The sequence below is a fragment of the Eptatretus burgeri genome, chromosome 3, assembly GCF_056783735.1.
Source record: "Eptatretus burgeri isolate ZD-2024b chromosome 3, Ebu_testis_v1, whole genome shotgun sequence".
Classification (NCBI taxonomy): domain Eukaryota; kingdom Metazoa; phylum Chordata; class Myxini; order Myxiniformes; family Myxinidae; genus Eptatretus; species Eptatretus burgeri.
In genome coordinates, this window is record NC_140963.1 from 108,821,155 (window position 1) to 108,844,015 (window position 22,861).

Sequence of the window (22,861 nt, forward strand, 5' to 3'; positions counted from 1 at the left end):
ACGACAGAATTGACCGTCCGGTGGGCGACGTGCCGCGATTTGAGTCACGTGGCCGTTCACACGCCGGTGGGCGCGAATTCACAACAATATATTGTTTAAAACACATTCATGCTATCTGTCTTTTACCATATGTTGCCAGTGACGCCCGTCCAAGACGGGCACCTTTACTAGCTATAGATAGATGTACAGTTAACTACTTTCTCTGCAGTGTGACGCCATTTTCTGGGGGAGAAAAAAAAAGTACCAAAACAGCAACAAAAAACATCTAAAGGTACCAAAAAAAAACACCTGTTGTTTAAATTTTGTCTCCTTATTTATTTTTGATCGTAAGTTATCGCGTGTTTAAAATTTACTTCCTGGTTCGGAGCATACCAGCTCACTCTGATGTTACCGAAATGTATGCACCGTCGAATACGAAAACGATCATAACTTGGGGCATTGTGTTTATCTATAAATGCGCATAAGAAATCGAGAAATTATTTGAATACACGAAGTCATCACTCTCCGGAAGTCTGTGCATTGTAACCCGTAATGGGGAACGCGGCTGAGGTTCTCTTCCCCATCAGGTACGCCTACGCAGCAACGTGTCTTGTCATTGCCATTGGTTGGTAAATAAATGGCCATAACTTGGGAAGCACTTGTCAAATTAATAGTAAACCTTGAAAAGGCACACCCACAGGGTCCCAGCAATATACCTGGCAAGTTTCAATTACATTGGACCAGTGGTTGTCGAGAAACAGCGGTCATACACACACACAAACACACACACAGCTGGAATTATAGATAGAGTAGTACTTGCCCGTATGTGCAAAAAAAAAATAAATTCAAAATGCAAGCCAGAAACAACAGCCATATTCATATTAGGCTGTTCCTTCGCTCTCGTAAACGACGACTGGATTGGGGCATTGTGTTTATCTATAAATGCACATAAGAAATCGAGAAATTATTAGAATACATTAAGTCATCACTATCCAGAAGTAGTGCATGTCCATACGGAATGTTCACATGCATTACACGAATTATCGCTTGCATTGAAGTAACAACTGCTGTGATACTTACACACACACAGTTAATTAAAATCAAAACTAAAATCAAGTTTACCTCCCTGATTTTGCTTTCCATGACATTCGCTGCCATTGACCATTGCCACTCCTACGCCACGGTAACCAAGGCACCGATCCCCATCGGAACCGGCACGTGACGTCATCGTCGGCGGCCGGCCCGAAGTTAAGGCCTCACTGTCCGGAAGTTCGCATATCGCAGTTACGATTATTCGCAATTTAGTTTTATTGGCCAATTATTCAATTAGCGCCAACGTATTTTGCCTTTTCGCAATGTCATCGCAAGGAAAAACACAAAGAGAGAGGAGAGAGAGAGAAAGAAATGAAGAAGAAGAAAAAAAAAAAACGTACGTACAAAAAAAATAATTCCTTTCAAACAACCACACATTCTGTTCCTTCGCTCTCGTAAACGATGACTGAATTGGGGCATTGTGTTTCTCTAATATGGAATAGGCAAAGCCAAGAAGCGAACATAAAATTCTTCTTACATTCGCTTCTTAAATATATCAAATTAAACAGTCTTTTTGCTATGAAAAAATATATATTACCTCAACATTACCTTCACAACGACAACTACACCACCTAGAACAGGATCTCATCTGAAAAAAATCAATATTACTTCAAGATTACCTTCACAACAACAACTACACCGCCCAGAACAGGATCTCATCTGAAAAAATCAATATTACCTCAACATTACCTTCACGACAACTACACCGCCTAGAACAGGATCTCATCTGAAAAAATCAATACTTCCTCAACATTACCTTCACAACGACAACTACATCGGCTAGAACAGGATCTCATCTGCAAAAATCAATATTACTTCAACATTACCTTCACAATGACAACTATACTGCCTAGAACAGGATCTCATCTGAAAAAAATCAATACTACCTCAACATTACCTTCACAACGACAACTACATCGCCTAGAACAGGATCTCATCTGAAAAAATCAACATTACTTCAACATTACCTTCACAACAACAACTACACCGCCCAGAACAGGATCTCATCTGAAAAAATCAACATTACTTCAACATTACCTTCACAACAACAACTACACCGCCCAGAACAGGATCTCATCTGCAAAAATCAATATTACTTCAACATTACCTTCACAACAACAACTACACCGCCCAGAACAGGATCTCATCTGCAAAAATCAATATTACCTCAACATTACCTTCACAACGACAACTACACCGCCTAGAATAGGATCTCATCTGAGAAAATCAATACCACCTCAACATTACCTTCACAACGACAACTACATCGCCTAGAACAGGATCTCATCTGCAAAAATCAATATTACTTCAACATTACCTTCACAATGACAACTACACCGCCTAGAACAGGATCTCATCTGAAAAAATCAATACTACCTCAACATTACCTTCACGACAACTACATCGCCTAGAACAGGATCTCATCTGCAAAAATCAATATTACTTCAACATTACCTTCACAATGACAACTACATCGCCTAGAACAGGATCTCATCTGAAAAAATCAACATTACTTCAACATTACCTTCACAACAACAACTACACCGCCCAGAACAGGATCTCATCTGCAAAAATCAATATTACCTCAACATTACCTTCACAACGACAACTACACCGCCTAGAATAGGATCTCATCTGAGAAAATCAATACCACCTCAACATTACCTTCACAACAACTACACTGCCTAGAACAGGATCTCATCTGCAAAAATAAATATTACCTCAACATTACCTTCACAACAACTACACCGCCTAGAACAAGATCTCATCTGCAAAAATCAATATTACCTCAACATTAACTTCACAATAACAACTACACCGCCCAGAACAGGATCTCATCTGCAAAAATCAATATTACCTCAACATTACCTTCACAACGACAACTACACCGCCTAGAATAGGATCTCATCTGAGAAAATCAATACCACCTCAACATTACCTTCACAACAACTACACTGCCTAGAACAGGATCTCATCTGCAAAAATAAATATTACCTCAACATTACCTTCACAACAACTACACCGCCTAGAACAAGATCTCATCTGCAAAAATCAATATTACCTCAACATTAACTTCACAATAACAACTACACCGCCCAGAACAGGATCTCATCTGCAAAAATCAATATTACCTCAACATTACCTTCACAATGACAACTACATCGCCTAGAACAGGATCTCATCTGCAAAAATCAATATTACCTCAACATTACCTTCACAACGACAACTACACCGCCTAGAATAGGATCTCATCTGAGAAAATCAATACCACCTCAACATTACCTTCACAACGACAACTACATCGCCTAGAACAGGATCTCATCTGCAAAAATCAATATTACTTCAACATTACCTTCACAATGACAACTACACCGCCTAGAACAGGATCTCATCTGAAAAAATCAATACTACCTCAACATTACCTTCACGACAACTACATCGCCTAGAACAGGATCTCATCTGCAAAAATCAATATTACTTCAACATTACCTTCACAATGACAACTACATCGCCTAGAACAGGATCTCATCTGAAAAAATCAACATTACTTCAACATTACCTTCACAACAACAACTACACCGCCCAGAACAGGATCTCATCTGCAAAAATCAATATTACCTCAACATTACCTTCACAACGACAACTACACCGCCTAGAATAGGATCTCATCTGAGAAAATCAATACCACCTCAACATTACCTTCACAACAACTACACTGCCTAGAACAGGATCTCATCTGCAAAAATAAATATTACCTCAACATTACCTTCACAACAACTACACCGCCTAGAACAAGATCTCATCTGCAAAAATCAATATTACCTCAACATTAACTTCACAATAACAACTACACCGCCCAGAACAGGATCTCATCTGCAAAAATCAATATTACCTCAACATTACCTTCACAACAACTACACCGCCTAGAACAAGATCTCATCTGCAAAAATCAATATTACCTCAACATTAACTTCACAATAACAACTACACCGCCTTGAATAGGATCTCATCTAAAAAAATTAATATTAACTCAACATTACCTTCACAACAACAACTACACCGCCTAGAACAGGATCTCATCAAAAAAATTAATCCCAGAAGTGAACTTAGTATTCTTCTTACATTCGCTTCTGACTTTACCTGTAACTTGTTCAAAACTGTATACGCAATTTCCGGTTACTTCGGCCTGGATTCGGGATCAGCGATGAAATAACGTAAATCACGATTTAAAATTATTTTTTGATGATGCAGGAGATATCTTTATTAAAATCAGTGGAGGAAATATACACCATGTCTAATATTATTTGGGTCTTTCATTTCTCCGACGATGCCTTTATCTCCCGGCATGCATCATTCCCCGTGACAAAAACAGGAAACAAAAAAAAAAACCAGAAACAAAAAAAAAAACGGAAGCAAAAGGGTCATAGCCAACGACAGGGATTCACAATTGTCAGGATATTGTGTTATTGTTGTTGTTGTTGTTGTTGTTTCCTATTCTCTCATGTGCAAGCCTTAAGTAATATTCACAAGATAGAAATAAAACCCAATCGTGTTTATACACCGCACGTGTTTATTAGATCGGACCAGTCGTTGTCGAGAAACAACGGTCACACACACACACACACACACACACACACACACACACACACACACACACACACACACACACACACACACACACACACACACACACACACACACACACACACACACACACACACACACACACACACACACACACACACACACACACACACACACACTGCTGGAATTTTAGATAGATTTTTGTTATTTTTTTTGTCAGACCGAGCTTAAGTTGGAAATGTCGAAGAAATGGAAGTACGATGAAGCCGACGTATCTTTTGGTTTTACTTCCATCACTGAACGTGATGGGACACAAAAGCCACAGTGTTTCTTGCGTGGCAAGGTTCTTGCCAATGGAAGCATGAAGCCAACAAAGCTGAAGGAGCACCTCACGTCTGTCCATCCTGAAAATACATCGGACAGTGTGGATCATTTTCGTGCAAAGAAGGCTCGATTTGAAAAGGTTGGAACTTTGCCAAAACTTGGAATTGCCACAACACAAAAGCCTCGTCTTGAAGCATCCTACAAGGTTGCGTATCGCATTGCCAAACAAAAGAAGCCGCACACACAATTGAAGAGACTTTAGTGAAGCCATGTGCCCTGGACGTGGTCGAGCTGGTTTGTGGATTGGAGCCAAGGAAGAAAATTGAATCAGTGTCTTTGTCAAAAGATGTCATACATTCCAGAATAGTTGATATTTATTGTCATATTTCGAAGCAGGTCATGGAAGAAATGGCAGCGACACCATTTCCCTTCAGTATGCAACTGGATGAAAGTACTGACATCTCTCAGTGTAGCCAGCTCCTTGTTTCCGTCAATTTTGTGCACGCTGATGCCATCAAAGAAGAATTCCTATTTTGTGAGCCCCTTTTGTTAACTACAAAGGCCATTGACATCTTAGAAATGTTCAAAAAATTATTTGCCAAGCAAAACTTTCACTGGAAGAAAAATTTGGGTTCTCTGCGCACAGATGGAGCACCAGCGATGCTTGGCAACACATCTGGTTTTACTGCTCTGGTGAAGAAAGAAGCTCCTCACGTCATCGTGACTCACTGTTTTCTACATCGGCATGCACTCGCATCAAAGAGTCTGCCAACAATCCTGAAAGAAGTCTTGTCGACTGCCGTGAAAGTCGTCAACTTCATCAGAGCCAGGGCTCTGAATCATCGCGTTTTCAAGAGGTTTTGTCACGAAATGGGAGCAGAATATGAAGTTCCTCTCTCCCAAACAGAAGTTCGCTGGCTTTCCAGAGGACAAATCTTGAAGTGCTTGATGGAACTTAGGGCAGAAGTTTCACTTTTTTTGAGAGAAAAGAAAGTCCACTCTCGAAACAGTTTTCCAGGGAGGAATTAATTCGCGGCTTGGCTTATTTGACGGATATTTTTGGCCATATGAATGTGGTAAGTCTTTCGATTCAAGACCCTGCAGTCACCATTATGGATGCTGCTGAAAACCTACAAGCTCTTTTGGCCAAGCTGCCACTGTGGAAGAGGAGATTGGAGGCAGACAACTCTGCAAACTTTCCAATGCTGGACGAAGTGCTTCTGCAGGATGGAGTCGAGAGAGACAAATCCCTGTCAATTTCTCTGCAGGCAGAAATGGGCAGACACCTGGAAACACTGCAGAACTCTTTCGAAGGTTACTTCTGCTCAGATGACCTTAAAGTTCAAACGTGGATTCGTAATCCTTTCCTTGTTGATGTAAACTGTATCACTGATGCAGACCTTGCCAAAGATGACCTCATTGACCCGAGGACAAAGAAAATGACACGACATGAGTTCAACTTGAAGAGTCTTGGAGAATTTTGGTGTTCTTTAACACAAGCCTACCCTCGTGTGGCAAAGCGAGCTATGGGAGCTCTGATTCCGTTTGCAACCACATATCTTTGCGAGTCAGGATTTTCAGTACTTGTTACCATCAAAACGAAAAGTAGAAATTGATTGGATGTAAAACATGACATGTGTGTTGCCTCATCAAAGACCACTCCACAATTTCATCTTCTTATTGCAGCCAAACAACAACAGCCTTCTCACTGAAATGTACTTTTGAGCAGAATTAAAGTTTGTTTTTTTATTTAATTTGCACAATTTGGATATATTTCAGTTTTATTCAGGGAATGGTCATTGATATTTGCATGAAAAAAGTGAGCTATATTCTTTGTAAAGATTGTTTTTTATTCTGATTATGACAGTATGTGAAGGAAATATTTTTCTGACGCAATAAAATTTATTCATTGTATGCAAAATTTTGTGTTTATGTGCTTATGCTCATTTTTCTGGGGAGGGGTCCGTAGCTTTCACCAGATTCTCAAAGGGGTCAATGACTAAAAAAAAGGTTAAGAACCACCGGTCTATGTTGACCTTTTCACCTATGTTGATCACAAAAATAATAGGTGGTTGAATTCAGTGACCTGAGATGTAAATCCTTTTCAAATTTCAACTCTTTCATCAAATTGGATGAAAATTGAGGATGTCGAAAATTTGGCCCAAATTGACCTTTCGGCCTATTTTGAACTTTTGGTTTACGTTTACCTCAAAATTAATAGGTGGTTGGGATCAGCACCCTCATATGCAAATGGTCTTCAAATTTCAACTCAATGCGATGAAAATTGAAAATTTTAGGACCAACTAGCAAAGTACCCGCCCATGGGCGGGTACAGTTATCTGTTGAATGGCGTTGGTCCCGTCTCGATCGGATGAAATTGAGAAATTGACGTTATCCGATGACCTTGACCCCGTGACCTTTGACCTTGACCTTGATCCCCTGATGTCCGTTCCAAAGGATCACATGCCAATTTTCATCTCATTCTATCCAATGGTTTGGTCATCTATAAAGGACAAACAAACATGAAAAATTGATGTTTTAGTCAATTTATGACGTCATAACTCGAAAACCAGAAGCCGGAAGTGAATGTTGTCAATCAACTGTGTCATTTAATTTTGATTATCTTTTGAATGGCGTTGGTCCCGTCTCCATCGGATGAAATTGAGAAATTGAAGTTACCCGGTGACCTTGACCCCTTGACCCCGTGATCTTTGACCTTGAACTTGACCCCCCCCCCCCCAATGTCCGTTCTCATGTCCCAAGGATCACTCATGCCAAGTTTCATCTCATTCCATCCAACGGTTCGGCCGCCTATAAAGGACGAACAAACAAACAAACAAACACACATACATACAAACATATTCTATTTTTTTAGTATAGTAGATATAAAAATTTTGCCTATTTTGGGTTGACCTTATGGCCTATGTTGATATTTTGACCTATGATGACCCCAAAAGTAAAAGGTGGTTGAATTAAATGACCTGATATGCAAATACTGTTAAAATTTCAAGTCAATCGGATGAAATTTGAGGATTTTAGAAAATTTGGCTCAAATTGGCTTTTTGGCCCCTGCAGACTTTTTCGGTTGACCGAATTTTATGAAACACTTGGAACGATCGGTTAAGCGGTTTGGGCTGGAGGCGAGCAGACCGACAAACAAACACACAAACACACACACAAATGGAAGTGATCAACATACTTGTCAAAAATTTATTTAAAAAAATTCCCAAGTAACAAGAAGACGTCATACAGAGCATCACTTGCAAAATCCTGAAAACAAATTTTACCTCAAAAATAATTGGTGGTTGGATTCAAGGACCAAATATGTAACTCCTCTTCAAATTTCAAGTCAATCGGATGAAAATTGACAATTTTTGAAATTTGGCCTATGTTAACCTTTTGGCCTATGTTGACCTGAAAAATAATTGGTGGTTGAATTCAGTGACCTGATATATGAATCATCTCTAAATTTCAAGTTAATTGGATGAAAATTGAGGATTTTAGAAATACCACCTAAGTTGTTGACCTAGGGACTATGTTGACCTTTTGGTCTACGTTGACCTCAAAAATAATTGATTGGTTAAATTCAGTGACCGAAATATAAATCCTCTTCAAATTTCATGTCAATCGGATGAAAATTGAGGATTTTAGAAATCCCACCTAAGTTGCTGACCTTTGGCCTATGTTGACCTTTTGACCTCAAAAGCAATAGGCTTCTTCCTTATGACAAACTCTACCATGTGGTTAAGTTTCGTGAAGAACGGTTTAAAATTGTGACCTGTAGGCGACAAACAGACAGACAGAGACAGACAGACAGACAGACAGACAGACAGACAGAATAACAAAATCGACTAACCAATATCCCAGTAAAATTTTCGATATTGCAAGTAACAAACAAACAAATGGACCCAAATGCAATAAATACCCTCTCTTCCGACGAGGGTAAGTATTAATAAAAGGTTAGCATTGAGGAGAATAGCAATGTCAGGATTGCAAGGATCTGAAAAGACAAATATGTGACAACACAAGCCAAGAGGAGGCTGGTGAACACTGGTATTTCCAGTTCCAATGTATGGATGTGAGTCATGGACAGTGAAAAAGCAAGAAAGGAAGAAGATTGACCATTTTGAAATTTGGTGTTGGAGACGAGTGTTAAAAATTCCATGGTTTGCAAGAAGAACAATCAAATCAGTACTTGAAGAAATTAGACCTCCATGTACATTAAAAGCACTAATGTGAAACAGAAACTGTCATACTTTGGACTTGAACACATCCTCTGTGCAGAAAACAAGTCTGTAGAAGTCAACCATGCTGGGTAGTGGTGGAAAAAGAAGAAGAAAAGGCAGATTTTGTCTGTGACTGGTACATGGGGTAAAGGCTGCAACCAAGCTGTCTCTGCCAGAACTTTGGAAAGATGTGCAGGATAGGGATGTTTGGAGAAATCTGATCATGAATATCACCAGTTGTCAGACACTGTTTTTGATAATTGTGGTTATAATTATTTTTACTTCCAGTAGGTGTGCAAACCAGAAACTCAGCCTATATACTGCCCATGTGTAAGTACGTCCAATTATTTTCCAGATTTTCTTCAGTTGGGTATTACACAATGATAGCAACTGTTAGGATGGGGTTATATGCGTTGAGTAAAGGTCACAATTGGGCTAAGGGGGTGTCAGGGGTGTAATATCACACATCACTCTTGAAGCCATGGTCAGGAGAAATCACATATGAGATTATGAGGTCCCAGGATATGTCATGAACAATCCATATACAGTCCACATATAATCTGATGGTCAGGCAATGGGATGCAATGATATATGATTCATGTATCAGGGCTCATTTGAACACTTATTACCTAAAGATCATTGCGGCCAAGCTATCGGCCTATACCTGGAGGCCGAGCCGCCTCGCATGTTGAGACGGCTTGGATCTGTTCATTTGTGTTGGACGTGATAAGCATAGAATGCTTCAAGGACATCGGGTTTCCTCCAAATTTCTTTCAGTTTAGTCTTAAATAACAGTATAACTAACAACTGTTTAAAAAGGTAATCATAAGTTGGACGGAATTGACTGACTAGTTTGTGGTTATAATCATTTTTAGGTCACCTGGAACGTAGTTCTGGGGAGCTTACAGGATGACGCGTCATTCGTCCATCAGTCCGTCCATGGACAAATACTTTAATTTTTTTTTTTCTATGAAACCTGACCTGTATATGTTCATCACTGTAAATGGACCACAGATTGTTCATGGCATTAAAAAATTCAGGCCATAAGGTGATCTTCAGGGGTTGCCTCCCAAAATAGGTATTCACTTTCTTCTCACAAACTACACATGCGATTGTGACGAAACTTGACCACAACCTTCATCACCCGTGACATACCAAAGTTTGTTCATGGCATAAAAAAAAAATCGGGCCCGAAAGGGGTCTACAGGGATGGGGGGTCCCCCGAAAACATGTATTTCCTTTCTTCTCCAAAACTACACACACAATTTCGATGATTCTTGAGCACAACCTTTATCAGCCGTGATGTACCAAAGATTGTACATGGAATTTAAAAAAAAATCCATAGGTATGTACTTTCTTCTCCGTGACATTTTCTGGGTAATTTGTGCCTTCCAGTGGTTCCCTGGTTATCATATCCAGCCACGACCAAGTGAGTGCCCAGGGGTATTGCCCCGATATTTACTTCCTGTTGGTGTGCTTCACGAAACACGATCATAAGCTATTTATCGATATATATATATATATATATATATATATATATATATATATATATATATATATATATATATATATATATATGTGCTATAAAAGGAGCCGTTCATCTATCGTATATGTATCTATCCGTGCATGCGTTCGAGTTCCACCGATTGGTTGGACTGTTCACCTGAATACACCTACAATTTTTATAATATGGCCACCATGTTAGTGCTAAGTCAAAGACTTCTTTGGAGATGTCATATTTACAATCGCCATGCCCTCCCTATAAGTTTTCTCTTCAGTGTAAAACGACCAAAGTGAAAGTGAATCTCTTCAACTAGCACATTACTCATCGACCAGGGACCATAAAATCCATATCATTATAAAGGTCTTTGTTGAGGAGTTCCAGAAATCTCGCGACATTGTGAAAGAAAACATTTGTCATTATTTACTTTTAACAATGTGTATTTATCCATCAGAAAGAAGATAATTGGTTTTGGGTCGTTTTTGGCACAATTAGCCTGCTCGTTGTCACTGGAAAGTTGCAATACCACGTGGTTTCTGTATATCTCGTGGAATTGTGAGTTAGTCAGGCAACTGTGTGTGACGTGTTTCTGTGAAGTCGGCGAGAGCATGATAGTGGAGGGGAAAGTGTTAAATATTCCGTTGTTTCGATGTAGGAATGCTCATTTGCTTTAATGATTTATCGGAGGGTGATTATGGGAGGACAGAGTTTGGGGTTGAGGAAAGTGAAGATGGAACAGATTTAGAAAGGGTTAAGGACTTTTGGGGAGGGGGGGGTTGAGGGAGGCTGTTTGAAGGCTCGAAATGGGGAGTAGAGGGGATTGATGCCTTTGGGTTTGGAGGGGGTGAGGGTGTGGGATCGGGAGGGGATGGAAAGCAAAGATGGGACAGAGTTGGGAGGGGGGTTTGAGGCTCTACAGGGTAGGGGATGAGGACTTTCGGTAGGAAAGGAGGTGGGAGGGAGTTAAAGAGTTGTTAGAATTGCATGTGTAAGTTTACTCCCAGTGAAAATGCATTAAATGTCAGAAATGCATCACAGGTATGTGTGTGTGTGCGCGTGCCTGTCGAAGGGTGACGCAATCACCCTACAGGTAATGTGCTAGAACACCTTAACACATAGTTCGTCCAAAGCAGAAAATCCCTTTGGGGAAGTGGAGGGACTGAAGTCACTACAACCTCCATCGTGTAACTCTTAGTCCCCCTTTGTAAGTTTGCAGGTTGAGATTGCATAAGTAACAACTGAATGTATCGTGGTCAGACAGACAGACTGACACCAAATTGCATATTTTAGTACAATTGCTTAAAGGAAGAGATAATGTTGCCATGCATCAAGTCCCAAAATAAAGTCAATGAAGTGTTTTCCTGAAAAGACAAAAAAAAAACAGAAGAAATAAATCATTACAATATAGAAATATGTTATTTTCATACAAGATTCGTGTTTACGATGAGAGATTGTGAAAGACTGGTGCTTGAGCTCACACATGGAAACTTTCCACTTTTGCTGTCCCCACTGAAACGGGCAGACAGTGGGGAGTACGTTTGCAAGATTCTTGGAAAGAGTGATGATGCTATGTTGGCATGTTCTCAATACCGTCAGTGCAACTACAGGTATTCTTTGGGGGAATGATTATGTGAAATAATATTCAGTGGCCAACATATACACTATCTTTAGATCTCACCATATTGTGCATTTTGTGTTGTGACGGAACGAATAACTGGTCTTGCGCGTGAAGGTTAGTGTAAACTCATTTTGCTCCGACGAAGGGTTAACATCCGAAACGTCAGCATCGGCATACTTCCCATGAGGGGTGTTAAACTTAAATTAATGTCCTGTTAATTTCATCCATTATATTGTGATACTTTGCTATTGGGGGCCCAGGTATAATATGAGTAAACAATAATTAGATGCCAATATTCTTGACAGAGCTCTAAGGCATTCACAAGTCGAGGCTGCAATTTCGAGGTTGGAACCAATCCTGGCCAGATTGCCACTCTGTCGCAGGATAATGGAGTGAGAGTAGCAGAAATTTGTGATTTGTGTAATAAATTGTTTATTTCTCAGGGAAAAATTTGCCTCATGTTGCTGCCATTTTGTTTCACTGGTGATCATGTTCCTTTGGGATTCCCTCGAAGGCTAAATGTATGATAATCCTGTTCTATAAATGGGACAGTAACATTCAATTGAACGGATAGTCCAATTAAATTGATCTCCCATCTATCAGATTGTCCGAAACACAAAATATATAAAATGGAGAGAATCATTATTTGGTCATACACGACATCAGTGGTGTCTTAAATGACATAAGTAGACAAAGTAAAGTATATTTCAGCATAAATTTTGTTACCATCTTCAAAGCTCATTGCATAAATCTCTTTTGATCATTCAAAACACCACATTTGGGACATCCATCCATCCATCCATCGGGACCATACTCTGTGCAGGGCATTAGTGCTGCCTAAGCAGTCTCCTCGGCTACTAGGGCACAATCCTGGACAGGTCGACACTCCGACACAGGATACCAGCAAGCTGGCACTCATTTTGCCAACCTCAGAAGGATGACAGGAAGAGTCAACCCCACCAGGGATGGTAATATTTGGGACATGTTATTGTTGATTCCTTTGGCCATCATCATCACCTTGGACGGATGGCTCAAACTTCCACAAAAGATAGTCAGAGGGGTATTTCTCATTAGAATATGATGTCAGACCCATCTCTGACACTTTTCAAACGGTTCTGTTCCTAAAATAACTAGAAGGGCACTCGGTAGAGTGCATACCTCCACGTGAATCCGGGTTTGGATCTTCACCAATATCGAATCAATTAGTCCTTGTCATACACCCAACATGTACACCGAGTTTCATCCGAATCCGTCTCACAACTTTTTGAGATATCGTGCTATATATCGTTTTTAGCCCCATCTCTCAATGGTGAAGAATCACTTAAAAAATTCTCAGATCCGGATCCAGTTCTTTACCAAAATTGAATCAATTCTTCCTTATCACACACCAACGTATCGACCGAGTTTCATCCAAATCCGTCCACAACTTTTTGAGCTATCGTGCTATATATCGTTTTTAGCCCCATCTCTCAATGGTGAAGAATCACTTAAAAAATTCTCAGATCCGGATCCAGTTCTTTACCAAAATTGAATCAATTCTTCCTTATCACACACCAACGTATCGACCGAGTTTCATCCAAATCCGTCCACAACTTTTTGAGCTATCGTGCTATATATCGTTTTTAGCCCCATCTCTCAATGGTGAAGAATCACTTTAAAATTTCTCAGATCCGGATCCAGTTCTTCACCAAAATTGAATCAATTCTTCCTTATCACACACCAACGTGTCCACCGAGTTTCATCCAAATCCGTCCACAACTTTTTGAGATATCCTGTACACAAACAGACAAACAAACAGAAAGGGGATGAAAACATAACCTCCTTCACCTTCGGTGACGGAGGTAATAAAGAAGAGATGAAATATTTGAAAGTTAAAATCAGTGCCTCTCTAAAACATTTTGCAAAATTATAAATAGATTCAAGTTAAGTAGGAAAAGTAAATCTGATGAACTTTACTGCATCAACCTTTTGTTGTCATACCTTTAAGGGAACAAATAAAGAGAGACAAGTCAGACGAATTCATGGTGTTTTTATTCAAAAAACCACCTCTTGCAAATCCGTATCGTGTGCATCGACAAAAACAAAAGGAACACAACATACGATTTGATGACACTGGGTGAAGTATGTGAAAACGAACCATTTAGGTGGAGCGAAAACAAAGAATCCATGAACATATAGTCCAGATAACTCTGAGCACTACCATGACTATGACTTATTTAAACAAAGAATCCATGAACATATAGTCCAGATAATTCTGAGCACTACCACGACTATGACTTATTTAAACAAAGAATCCATGAACATATAGTCCAGATAACTCTGAGCACTACCACGACTATGACTTATTTAAACAAAGAATCCATGAACATATAGTCCAGATAATTCTGAGCACTACCACAACTATGACTTATTTAAACAAAGAATCCATGAACATATAGTCCAGATAACTCTGAGCACTACCACGACTATGACTTATTTAAACAAAGAATCCATGAACATATAGTCCAGATAACTCTGAGCACTACCACGACTATGACTTATTTAAACAAAGAATCCATGAACATATAGTCCAGATAACTCTGAGCACTACCACGACTATGACTTATTTAAACAAAGAATCCATGAACATATAGTCCAGATAACTCTGAGCACTACCACGACTATGACTTATTTAAACAAAGAATCCATGAACATATAGTCCAGATAACTCTGAGCACTACCACGACTATGACTTATTTAAACAAAGAATCCATGAACATATAGTCCAGATAACTCTGAGCACTGCCACGACTATGACTTCTTTAGTTGCCCCAATTATTCCCATCTTATTTTGAGGTCGGCCAGGGAACCTTTTTGGCCCAAGTCTTTCACGAACCGGCTGGCCAGGCATGACGTTCGGCTGAAAGTGGTAGAAATTTCTAATTTGTTCAGTGTGTCGGTGATAACTTGTCTACTCTTCACAAAGGACACCGTGTGATCATTAACGTCCATCAGCTAATGCTAGCAGGCAGGACACCCAGTTTGAAGTCCATCCGATGGACGGCACACAGTTTGATGTCTCGCCCTTCATGCGAAGCAAGCGGACAGTTATAGGTGGGTCGAGATTCAAGCCCAGTCTAGACAGCTGACGGGTGAGTGCACACACCTATAGACTATCCTGCCAACCATGGGCTAACTATAACAAATACCTTGGTAATTTAGTTATTTTTATATTAATGTTGCCCAAAGGGACTGACATTTGAAACTGTGTGATGTAACACATGAGCCTATAACTCGTAGGGGACCCTGTGATTGTCAAAGTACAATCCTAACATTTACTTGCACATCCAGGAATATACTGAGTCATACTTTGTGTACAAAATACATAGAGTAAAGGATTCTACAAATTAACAGATGTTGATCATGATTGCCCAGGGAGAAAGAGTGTTAACTTTAACAGTTAAGCACGTGACCAGTATGCTCTTTTAATTTAACTAATTGTGTTTGCGAGCTTGTGCATGTATGTGCCCATGTACGAGTACAAACACATAAGGGTGGGAAACGGTGTTGGTAGGGTGGAGGGGGGTAGGGCTGGATTAAGAGACTAGTTGTCAGGTGTCTGCTCCTGTAAACAATAATCTCATGGAGGGTTTATTTGTTCTTTTAGCATCATATATGTTTATATTTTGTCTAATCCTGTAATGTCGTTTGTTTTTCATAGCATTACAGGGAAACATAGTTTTAATTTTTACCTCATTTGTTCCTACACTCTGGCATAAATGGTGTTGTCTTTCTTGACAGGTTTTTGGGATATCTTCTTTTTCTTTTCCCGATTCTTCAAGCTTAACACCGCGTACTGAACATCATCAACATGGTTCTGCAAAACACGTACACGTCAATGTATGCATCAACAGCAAATACCGTACAACACTTTTGTACCTCCTATATCATGACTACACTCACTTCCTCTTCAAATTAAACTTCACACACCAGAGGCATTCATTTGCAACAACTTGAAGAATGTAAAGAAATATAACTATAAGGGTTTAAAAATATAACTATAACGGTTTAAAATATAACTATAAGGGGTTAAAAACTATAACGGTTAAAAATTATAACTATAAGGGTTTAAAAACTAAAATGGTTTAAAATTATAACTATAAGGGTTTAAAATATAACTATAAGGGTTTAAAAACTATAACGGTTAAAAAACATAACTATAAGGGTTTAAAATTATAACTACTGGTGCGGGCCCGTAGGTGCGTGCCAGTAGGTACAGCTTCGTTCCTTCGCTCTCGTAAACGACGACTGGATTGGGGCATTGTTTCAATTAGATCGGAACAACCGTATCATAAATGGCCATAACTTGGGAAACACCTGGGAAACATATTTAGGTCACCAGCGTCAATTGTGATGTAATATCAAACGAAGAAGAAGAAGAATTGTGACGCCCCTCTCTTTCCCCGCTCTCTCGCCACCTCCTCTCTCCCCCTCTCTTGAATTGTGATGCCCCCTCTCTCTCACCCCCCTCTCTCCCTCCCCTCTCTCTCCCTCCTCCTCTGTCGCCCCTCTCTCTCGCCCCTCTCCCATCCCCCTCTCTCTTGAATTGTGATGCCCCCTCTCTCTCTCACCCCCTCTCCCTCCCCTCTCTCGCCCCCTCTCTTGCCCCTCATCTCTCGCCCTCTCTCTCCCTCCCCTCTCTTGCTCCCCCTCTCTCCCCCCCTCTCTCCCCTCTCTCTGTAAATGTATTCACAAATGTCTACCAAGCACAACAATTAATTCAAACCTTGGGAAAAAACAGCTTTCAAACCCTTGGGAAACACATGTTTCCCTTGGGAAAATTCAAACCTTGGGATTAATAATTTCAACAATTAATTCAAACCTTGGGAAAAAAAACAGCTTTCAAACCTTGGGAAACACTTGGGAAACAGCTGAAATGGATGAAGAACGATATCAAACCTTGAAAAGGCACATACTCAGGTCCCCAGCGTCAATTGCGACGTCATACCAAACGAAGAAGAAGAATTGTGACGTCAATCGTGCAAAATAAATAAATAAACATTAATTGTGACGTCATTTGTGACGTCATAGCACCGTGTCCTGTCATTGGTTGACAGACGTTATTGGTCATTACTGGTTGACAGACAATATATAGGTCGTTATTAGTTGACAGACATTGGTCATTGTATCACGTTATTCTTTTTATTACTGCCAATTATTGTGCTATTATTATTATTATTATTAATATGCTGTTATCATTATTCTGAGATATCTTTGGGAAAAAATGGCATGATAAGGTGGAACGACACTTCAGCTGCGATATATACACCTTTCCAACACTGAAAAAAGCAACAAAATGGCCGTAACTTGGGAACCGCTCGTTCGATTAATATCAAACCTCAAAAGGGCACATCCGCGGGTCCCCGGCAATATTCCTGGCAGGTTTTAATCAGATCGGACTGGCAGTTGTCGAGAAACGGTGGTCGCAGACAGACAGACACACACACACACACACACATTGCTGGAATTATAGATAGATAAGGGTTTAAAAACGATAACGGTTTAAAATTATAACTATAAGGGTTTAACAACTATAAGCGTTTAAAAACATAACTATAAGGATTTAAAAACATAAATATAAGGGTTTAAAAATATAACTATAAGGGTTTAAAAACAACTATAAGGGTTTAAAAATATAACTATAAGGGTTTAAAATTAGAACTATAAGGATTTAAAAACAGAACTATAAGGGTTTAAAAACATAACTAGAAGGGTTTAAAAACATAACTAGAAGGGTTTAAAAACATAACTATAAGGGTTTAAAAACATAACTCTACTTCTTCCTTCGGCTGCTCCCGTTAGGGGTCGCCACAGCGGATCATCTGTATGATCCACATAGTGATTTGGCACAGGTTTTATGCCGGATGCCCTTCCTGACGCAACCCTGGTCGCCTCTTATGACACAGGGATATGGTACTCCTATTTTAACCGGGGTATACACCGGCCCAGTACACTGGTACTCATTTCACCGACCTCGGAAGGATGACAGACTGAGTCAACCCCCTGGTGTATTAATTCAGTGGACCAACGGGGCTTGAACTCAGGATCTTTTGGATCCCAAGCCGCTGCCCTAACCACTGCGCCAACACCAGGCTGGTTTAAAAACATAACTATAAGGGTTTAAAAATACAACTATAAGGCTTTAAAAACATAACTATAAGGGTTTAAAATTACAACTATGAGGATTTAAAAACATAACTATCAGGGTTTAAAAACATAACTACAAGGTTTAAAAATATAACTATAAGGGTTTAAAAACATAAATATAAGGGTTTAAAATTATAACTATAAGGATTTAAAAACATAACTATAAGGGTTTCAAAACATAACTAGAAGGGTTTAAAAATATAACTATAAGGGTTTAAAAACATAACTATAAGGGTTTAAAATTACAACTATAAGGATTTAAAAACATTACTATAAGGGTTTAAAAACATAATTACACGGGTTTAAAAATATAACTATAAGGGTTTAAAATTATAACTATGAGGATTTAAAAACATAACTATAAGGGTTTAAAAATACAACTATGAGGGTTTAAAAATATAACTCTAAGGGTTTAAAAACATAACTATAAGGGTTTAAATAAATAATTATAAGGGTTAAAAAAACTATAAGGGTTTAAAAATATAAATAAGGGTTTAACAATATAACTATAAGGGCTTAAAATATAACTATAAGGGTTTAAAAACTATAATGGTTTAAAAATATAACGATAAGGGTTTAAAAACGATAAGGGTTTAATATATAACTATAAGGGATTAAAAACTATTGTCAACGTTGAGGAGTTCACTCATGTAGGATTAATACTGAGCTCTTAAGCAAAACATGAGAGGGACATATAAAGTAACCTGGTGTATTTTGGAAACAAAATAATACATTAAAATATATAAATATATAAAAGCTATAGAGTTGAAATTATTCCATTTTCAAGTAATTACAAATGCTACTACATATTCAAAGTTGAAATTATGTAAATTTGTTGAACAAATCCATTTCAATAAAAGGCATTGATTCCAGGAAAATAAACTGTAGCATGTATTTGTCTCCCAGAACCATCTTAAAGTCTCGCTTGGCTGAGCAGGAATATCTCCAGAAGTTTTGCCATTGCCATCCCATGAGCATGTAGAGTCCGCCTTATGCCCACCCGTGCATCAATTATTTCATTGCAATTGTAAAACGCACATAGAAACGATGCCTCAAAACTAAACCTACCGATGCTCATGTTTAACATTAACCTCAAATAATATTCAGCAAAATAAGGTGGGTGTATTTCAAAATGTAATTTTTTTACATGGTTGAAAATAAAAATTAAAACCATACATGTGTTGCATTATGTAGTTTGTTTGTGACAAAATTGTTTATCAAACTCACGTCCCGTGGTGGAATCGGTAATGACCTGAACACAGATTGCATTTCTGCAAAAGAAAACAATTTATTATTAACCTTTGATCGATAATTATTGACAGTAATATTTATGACCTTTCTGAAATAAGTTAACGTGCCTTGATAGGTTTCTGAATATGCCACCGTTTCTTGTTCAGACCTGAAATAAATGTAAAATAAATAATTAATCTTCTTATAATAATTATAAATAATTAATCTAAAATAAAAATAAATAAATGGAACAACTGGTCCATTAATGAATATCAAAAATGCTGGAGAGGTGGAGTTTTTTTAATCTGATTAAAGCAGTAGCTTGTGGTTAATATCAATAAAGCATTCAGGATACATCCACGAAGCTGATCATCTCTTCCATGAACAATTCCATGAGCTGTTCTTTCACCCTAGACGTCTGTATAAGAGCAGCAGAAAATTAGAAGGTACACTGATATCTACTAATGTCTTCGGTCCGCATGTGGTGTATGTACAGGCTCCTCTGAGTCTCATGGAGATGTAAATGAAATATCAATTATTGTCAAAATTATTTAAAGTCCATCGAGGTCTTCAAACAAGCAGGGCACCACCATCTCATGTAATCCCTCATGCCTATCCTGCAATCTTTTCTACCCTCATTAACTCCACTTAACTCAACCCTCTTACTTGTAGTATGCCATTTTTCCTCCCCTTCTCTCTCTTGTCTTTTAGTGTTCGTTCATAAGGAAACACAGGGAAATTTGATACAAGAGGAGGCCATTCAGCCCATCATGCCTGCATTACACAAGCACGAGATTAAATAAATCCATCAAACTGACAACATTATTACATTGTGGGGATGGGGGAGGAATGGGGATTAGGAAACTGGGGCAAGCTCAGGGACATCACACCAGTGTGTTCAAATAAAAATGGAAATTTTTCTTGGTGCTGTTCATTTTTTGTATCTTTTAGGGGGGTAGGGGATAGATGACGGCAGTTTTGTGGTGAAAAATGTACAACTCCAATCACACACTATCTGTTCATGAGACCCTCTCATAAACATCACACCCAGCACAGATTACACAATCAACCATCCATGCTCAAGCTACTTACAAGTCCTGCCAACATCCCTGTACCCCTCCATCTCCAATGCTATAAGGTACCTATATAATTCCAATTTAAACCTATCTACTCTTTCTGCTGTCACTAGCTTTCGAGGGTTAGCATTCCATGCATTATGTACTTTCTGAGTAAAAGACCCTTGCTCTACTACGGTCTTGACTCTCATCTTCTTTACTCTCAGTTCATTCGGTTGCTTGTATCCAGCTGTTGCCCACTGTCACGACTTTTCCTTTTTACCCTCTGTCATCTCGCTCTTCCACGAGCCTCGATTTTGTATGCAAATTATTTTTAATGCATGAATGTGACTTGGATGCGAGTACAATAATGAACAGCTTACCTTTTAGCCTTCAGAGTTTCCAGTTCTAGGAAAGAAAATAACATTGATTATGACTCGTAGACTGCAGATTTGCATACTTCTTCTTATTCCTCTTCTTATTCTTGTGTACGGCAGCTTCGCTGCCAGGTAGCTATCATTTTGTTAGGGCACAACTATGCCACTGATGCTGTACCCCTCTACCAGTACACTGTTACTCATTTCACCAACCTCAGAAGGATGACAGGCTGAGTCAACCCCAGCTGGAGTTAATTCCACAGCCAACAGGGCTCAAACTCAGGACCCTAAGATCCCAAAGCAGCCACCCAAACCACTAAGCCAACACCAGGCTATGTGCACACTGAAATCTCTCATAGCCATTAGCAGCTGAAAATTTGAACAAAAAAAGAAATACTCATCAACAACCATTCATCAACTATCATCTGGGGGATTTTTAACCAATGCTAATGAGATATTGGTCGAAAATGGGCTGAAGGAAGTCTTATCACAGACTATAAACATAGAACAGTACAGTAGTGTATAGATAACTCCATATCAGCAACCACAAGCAATTTGGTTTTCATGAAACTCATTGTGATGAAAATCGAAAAGATCGCTCGGACTGCATCATGCTACACCATTGGTTGGATCTGTGTGGGTCATCTGGTTCCATTACTCCCTGGCATTCCTGGCTGTGAGTCTAAGATGGAAAAATTGTTGCTTAAGTCACAGCTTGTTGAGAAGATTGTTCAACCTTTATCTGGTATATAAAACATCATGGTGTTTTGCCTATGATGTGTATTCCTTCCTTTCCCCCAATAATTTCACTTCAGTTCCCCACACCCATTTCAAGCTTCCGTCACACCCCTCGGTCACCAACCGTCAGTAAGGCTATCCCAGGGACTGGATTATTTACTTAGATACATGCAACCCCTTTGCATGAATGGCCAAGCGGATGTAGCTTGGCTATCCAAGGAGCAGACAGCTTACCCAGAAATGTAGCAATGCTATTGTTTGAATAGTGGAGCCGATGCCACTGCAACTGGTTTGCCTTCTCTGCAGAAAGCACTATAGTACTATTATAGTCTCCACCATTCATGAGATTTTTTCAAAAAGAAATTGCAAGAAATTCTTACCTTTTTTCAGTTTCTTTCTTTTGATGTGACAAAAAACTCCAAACACGATCACAATCAGTGTTGCTAATGGCGTGGATATAACTAGATATAAATAATGTTCGGTCCCTGAGAAGGAGAACATCAGCACAACAACGCTTCACTCACCATCATGAACAAAAACATTGTTGTCAGATATATATATGTATATATATATATATATATATATATATATATATATAAATATATATATGTATATATATATATATATATATATATATATATATATATATATAAATATATATATATATATATATATATATATATATATATATATATATATATATATATATATATATATATATATACATGCAAAACATCATAATCAAGTACACTTACAGGCTCATGTATGAAGAATACTGATGCTTTGATACCAAAATCTAAACAAAGCCGTTTACTATTACTTAAACATCTAATAAATGGATTAAGTAATTATTTAAATTTATGTACAAAATGTGTGGCATGAAAAGAAAAGAAAAAAAAGAATAAACAAACAAGAAAAATTAAAAAAATAAACAAAGGTCAAAGAGAAAG

The 22,861-nt window shown here is 38.7% G+C and overlaps 2 protein-coding genes across 5 annotated transcripts in view; both read right to left on the bottom strand.

Annotated features, from left to right (window-relative positions):
* Positions 1-1,227, bottom strand: part of LOC147030669 (uncharacterized) — a 90,798-nt gene extending 89,571 nt beyond the window's left edge. For both annotated transcript variants that reach the window (XM_085874939.1, XM_085874938.1), the window contains exon 1: positions 1,102-1,227. In XM_085874939.1, coding sequence (XP_085731065.1) covers positions 1,102-1,207 — 106 coding nt within the window. In that variant the 5' untranslated portion in view covers positions 1,208-1,227. The remainder of the gene's footprint in view (positions 1-1,101) is intronic.
* Positions 1,228-14,337: 13,110 nt separating this feature from the next.
* LOC147030671 (uncharacterized) overlaps positions 14,338-22,861 on the bottom strand; it is a 58,130-nt gene continuing 49,606 nt past the window's right edge. For all 3 annotated transcript variants that reach the window (XM_085874941.1, XM_085874942.1, XM_085874940.1), the window contains exons 5-9: positions 22,292-22,396; positions 21,180-21,204; positions 19,870-19,910; positions 19,739-19,782; positions 14,338-16,181 (exon numbers count right to left, since the gene is read on the bottom strand). In XM_085874941.1, coding sequence (XP_085731067.1) covers positions 16,068-16,181; positions 19,739-19,782; positions 19,870-19,910; positions 21,180-21,204; positions 22,292-22,396 — 329 coding nt within the window. In that variant the 3' untranslated portion in view covers positions 14,338-16,067. The remainder of the gene's footprint in view (positions 16,182-19,738; positions 19,783-19,869; positions 19,911-21,179; positions 21,205-22,291; positions 22,397-22,861) is intronic.